At 48.7% G+C, this 4,957-nt stretch overlaps 1 protein-coding gene across 1 annotated transcript; it reads right to left on the bottom strand.

The window, feature by feature from the left end:
- Positions 1 to 419: 419 nt before the first annotated feature.
- LOC119272050 (serine carboxypeptidase 1-like) lies at positions 420 to 2,490 on the bottom strand. The gene is made up of 7 exons (XM_037553647.1): positions 1,986 to 2,490; positions 1,615 to 1,886; positions 1,284 to 1,539; positions 1,059 to 1,164; positions 897 to 1,004; positions 666 to 774; positions 420 to 581 (listed from the first exon to the last, which is right to left on the bottom strand). Exons 1-7 carry the CDS (start codon positions 2,488 to 2,490, stop codon positions 420 to 422), a joined length of 1,518 nt encoding a protein of 505 aa, XP_037409544.1.
- Between the last annotated feature and the right edge of the window lie 2,467 nt (positions 2,491 to 4,957).

Below are 4,957 nucleotides of genomic sequence, written 5' to 3'. Positions count from 1 at the left end.
CCACCCTCATCTTTGTCTCTGGTTTGCGAGAGAAAGTACGCCCGGACCGCGCCGCGGATCGATACAGGCCCATGTTGGATGGCAATGCGGTCTGGACGTATGCGGGCGGTTTGAGGGTCCGCCTTGGAGATGCCCTAAAATCCTTGCCGGTTGATGACTACTGTATAAAACTTCATTTACCACACTACGCGAATCACAATGTATTATGTTATTGAGTAAATAGCAATGTGTCCCTAACATTCTTGGGACAACGTACACACGGTTGAACACCAATCATGTGGGAAAGAACTTCCCCAAGATCTAATCAGACACCTTGATATATCACACTTGATTTATTTGTAAATGGCTGGACTAGTAGTTTGTCCAGCCGGCTGAAAACTTCCATATATGCTCACATAACCAGCAATATATATGTATGCTCAGGCGTTCAATTCCGGGACCGCAGGTGGCAGAACGCCTTTGAGGAAGGAGTAGAAAAGAACAAGCGATCTTTTAGGCTGGAAGCTAGGAACCATATGGCCAGCTCCTCTCACTGACGCAAATGTGAATCCTCCCTTGTATTGCTGAGCGTAGCCTCCAACCTAGATTTTACCATACCACACTTTAGTGTATATAGAGAGTCAAATCACAAAAGTAGTATATGATAGTAGAGGATAATTAGTTACCTCGCTGTCTGGGGTGTACCATGGACGCCACGGGTTTGTGACCGTCAGATTGAGATCCTTGACGGAGTACCTCGTCGCCGTAATCGGGCAGACATCATCCATGTCACCGCTGTCATCGAGTTCATTAGCCGTGATGTAATGAGATGGGAGTAGCAAGACTATAACCATTTATTTCTCTTCATTTTGTGTCTTTGAATGAACTGCAAGTCTGCAAATACGTATGTAAGTTACCTGTACAGCCAGATTCTTAATCCGTTGTTGACAAGCCAATCAATGGTTGGCACCATGGAAATTGGGGCATCGCTCCAATTTACGTTACTGTGAACAGAACAAGGTGGGCTTAGAAACATATCTGGTAAATAAGACAGAGTTTTTAAGGAAGTGTGTACTTACGCGCACTCTGACCAGTCAGTGTTGGTTCGAGCATGCATGGCCTTCTGCACCTCAGGATTGTTGAAGTAGGCGTCGACATAGTGCCCGATGCACGGATCATAGCCTGCTAACTGTCCCAGCCACGTACATCAGCTAATTAATTAATCAGTACCTCCTCTGGTCTGATGAGATATGTTGGCGCTAACTGCAGATGAGATTTTTGAAAGAGCAAGAGCATATATATACGTACGTAGCTACTGGAGTGGATGCTCCCGTCTCGCGACCTGATGCAGACGGGAGCGTAGATGTTGTAACGATCAATGTTGCCGGTTCTGACGGACGCCTTGGCCTTGGCCTGGCCGCACGCTTTGCCCTCCAACCGACCGAAGCTGCAGTGCTCGCTGATGTTGCCCCACACCTCGTCGGAGATCACGCCGTGGTTCCACAAGAACTCGTACCGTCCCCTCGTGTTCTTGTAGTCATCAAGGTACGGGTTGCCAACCTGCGTGGATAACCCCGATTAGCCATTGATGTCATCAGTGCTGAACTAGTCTGCCATGACCAGGCAATAACTTACGAAGATCCCCTTGAGGTTCATGCTTGTGGCGCCGAGTTTGCGGAGGGCGACGATAACGGTGGCGAGCTGGGGGACGTAGTGGCCGCTGTAGCTCTCGCCGGCGATGTAGAAGTCTCGGCCCTTGTACTCCGGGAACCTCTCCAGCCAGTTGAGCAGGAAGTTGTAGGCGTCCACCGCGGTCCTCGTGTCGCCGCTCTCGTGGTTCTCCGACGACGTGTTCGAGTACGAGAATCCCACGCCCGCCGGCGACTCCAGGAAGATCACATTTGCCACTGCGAAGATGTGTACATATAACAGCTTATACCTTCTTGACTCGCGCGTCGCGCATGAGAGTTGTGTAATCAAGAGGGTCGATCAGTCAAGTCACCCACCATTGTTCCAGGCGTGCCTGTTTCTGCTCAGGGTCTTGCCGTCGGGGTTCACGCGGAACGGGCCGAGCTCTTGCATGGCGCCGGCCCCCAGCGAGGAGCACCCAGGCCCGCCGTTGAGCCAGAGGACGAGCGGCTTGGAGGAGGCCTCGTACGCGGCCTCCACGAAGTAGTAGAAGAGCGCGCGGCCGTACTGCGCGCTCACCGTGACGTAACCGGAGTACTGGTCGAAGTTGACGCGCGGCGGCTGGCCGGGCAGCGCCGCGATCTTGTCGGCCTCCCTGGCGCCCGGCGGCGCGCTCGGGGCGCTCCTGGGCAGGTGCCTGAAGCTGCTGTCGGGGTTGGCCCACGTGTCCGGGTTGACAGCACCGGTCGCGAGGGTCTTCGCCCTGCTCTCCAGGAAGGTCGCCAGCACATCTCGCTGCTGCAGCAGGGTCTTCGCGCTCGCGAGCGAGGCGCCCAGCAGGATCGCCAGCATGACCGTGTAAGGCGCGGCATGGTTCCCCATCGTAACCTAATGCTGTCAGGCGGCAGCTGCTTGCTGAGAACGCGTAGATCTTTGGTGTTTTTATAGAGAGAGTGGTACCCGTCGAGGTCGGAGGGGGTAAAGTACCACGAAATGATGGGTCCTCTTCGCCGTTCTAGAGTGCTGGACATTGTTGACGTACGTTCCGCAATGGAATCGACATGGCGACGCCGCCGATGCCGAGGTGACATCTCTAGGCAACAGATGGTCCAAATTGATACGAGCCGTTAATTAGGAGAGATCCGATGGCTAGTATTACTCTTACCTCGCTATTACAAGAGATCGAGATTCTCTAAGGCTAATATGGACTTAATTTGCACTCCTACGAATAAGGAAGTAAATTATTGCTTCATTAAACGTGCAGGTAGATAAGGAAACTAATAATAATGCTAATTAATGTGCGTGTCGGTTCCATTCCAAATTTGTTCCAGCCAGAATATGCCAGAGCACTTGCATGCCCTTAATTTAGCTAGTATTAGATCTTGATAAGGAATTACCTTTTATTACTATTATTACTATAGTCCCCTAAATATAAGTCTTTGTAGAGATTTCAATACGGACTACATACAGAGCAAAAACGAGTGAATCTACACTTTAAAATATGTCTATATACATCTGTATGTAGTCCTTTTTATAAAATCTCTAAAACGATTTATATTTACGAACGGAGAAAAATAATATAGTAGACACATCTTTTTTTGAACACAATACCGACGCAAACGATCATACACTTCTTTTATGAACGCACACACGCACACTCTGCCCCTAGACCGAGCTGGCACATCAACTTGAGGTTGATGCACTCGTCACAAACGCCTTTGTAGTCGACCGAAATATCTCCCTCCATTGAGTGCACATCGTTGTAAGACCTGAAATAAATCTAGAAAAATACGAGCATCGGTGTAAAGCCTACGACTTGAACCCTGATAGGCTGGGATACCACTGTCCTTCTAACCATTCAACCACATGTTAGTTTGATAATTCACATTTTTAGTACATATAAGTATGTATTGACCAATGGCAACTTAAATAATTTAGGCCAATTTCTAACATGTGGACATACACGATACAATCACATATTGATATATGTCTACAAAACTATATTTATATTTAAACAACGTTAAATATTTAACATTAGAAATTTTTGTGATAGCATTGCATAAAGTTCTTGTACACATCTTTCACATCCAAACATACACCATTTCTTTGTAGGGCAAACATACACCATATTTCAGTACATATGTATAGCGCACAGTACATACTGATCAATAGCAGTTTAAGGAATTTATGCAAATTTCTAACACTTTCAAATATACAATATCCCATAGGACAGTGCTAGGCGCCGGCCCAACTTTCGGCCGGTCGAATGCCGAGCGTCCCATGTGAGACCGCGTGACTGTCATATGTCACATTTGCTTCTCTTATCCGGTCAACGCTGCCAATCCTCCCCGCGCAGGCGGTCACCCTTGCGGTCGTAGCGGAGATGCCGCCCGAGCTCGCTGCAACTCGCCGGCGGTCACTGTATTGCAGCTCCACCACTTCGTCGGTTCCAACTTCACCTCATCCTGAACAGTAGTTGCGGCAATTCTATACATCGGTCAACGGAGACTAAATTCAATTGGCTGCAGAATGCTCTTTTGTTTCACTTATATTTGTTAGATCTTGGCCGATTCTTTTGTAAAAGAAATTAAACTCTCCTGTTTCACTTATATCTATTTAGAGAGTTAACAGGAACTGGTCATTCACATGGTTAATCATAAAATCTTGCATAAAATTATAGATCATCGAATATGATATGTTGGATTCCCTGGCATAGTTTTGCGATATTAAAATGGCAATATTGTTGAGGAACGCAGTATTTTAAAAAAAAAATCCTACGATCCCGCAAGATCTATCTAGGAGATGCATAGTAATGAGAGGGGAGAGTGTGTCTACATACCCTCGTAGACCGAAAGCGGAATTGTTAAGTAACACGGTTGATTTGTCGAACGTCTTCGCGATCCAACCGATCAAGTACCGAACGCACGGCACCTCCGCGATCTGCACACGTTCAGCTCGGTGACGTCCCTCGTACTCTTGATCCAATTGAGGCCGAGGGAGAGTTTCGTCAGCACGACGGCGTGATGACGGTGATGATGAAGTTACCGACGCAGGGCTTCACCTAAGCACCACAACGATATGACCGTGGTGGAAATCTGTGGAGGGGGCACCGCACACGGCTAAGCCAACTGTCAACTTGTGTGTCTATGGGGTGCCCCTCCCCCGTATATAAGGGAGTGGAGGAGGGGAGGCCCGGCCCTCTCTATGGCGCACCCCAAGGGGGATTCCTACTCCTAGTAGGAGTAGGTTTCGCCCCTTTCCCTAGTTGGAGTAGGAGAAGAAGGAAGAGGCAGAAGGAGAGAAGGAAAGGGGGGCCGTCCCCCTTCCCAATTCGGATTGGGTTTCGGGG

Source organism: Triticum dicoccoides, chromosome 3A (genome assembly GCF_002162155.2).
Source record: "Triticum dicoccoides isolate Atlit2015 ecotype Zavitan chromosome 3A, WEW_v2.0, whole genome shotgun sequence".
In the NCBI taxonomy this organism is placed as follows: domain Eukaryota; kingdom Viridiplantae; phylum Streptophyta; class Magnoliopsida; order Poales; family Poaceae; genus Triticum; species Triticum dicoccoides.
Note: the sequence above shows the minus strand (reverse complement) of the source record. Positions and strands in the feature narration are given on the sequence as shown.

Coding starts and splice junctions, on each gene's coding strand:
- LOC119272050 (XM_037553647.1), bottom strand. CDS start 2,490: ATGGGGAACCATGCCGCGCCTTACACGGTCATGCTGGCGATCCTGCTG. Junction 1,887..1,985: donor CAGGCACGCCTGGAACAATG/GTGGGTGACTTG, acceptor ACATCTTCGCAG/TGGCAAATGTGATCTTCCTG. Junction 1,540..1,614: donor TGAACCTCAAGGGGATCTTC/GTAAGTTATTGC, acceptor TTATCCACGCAG/GTTGGCAACCCGTACCTTGA.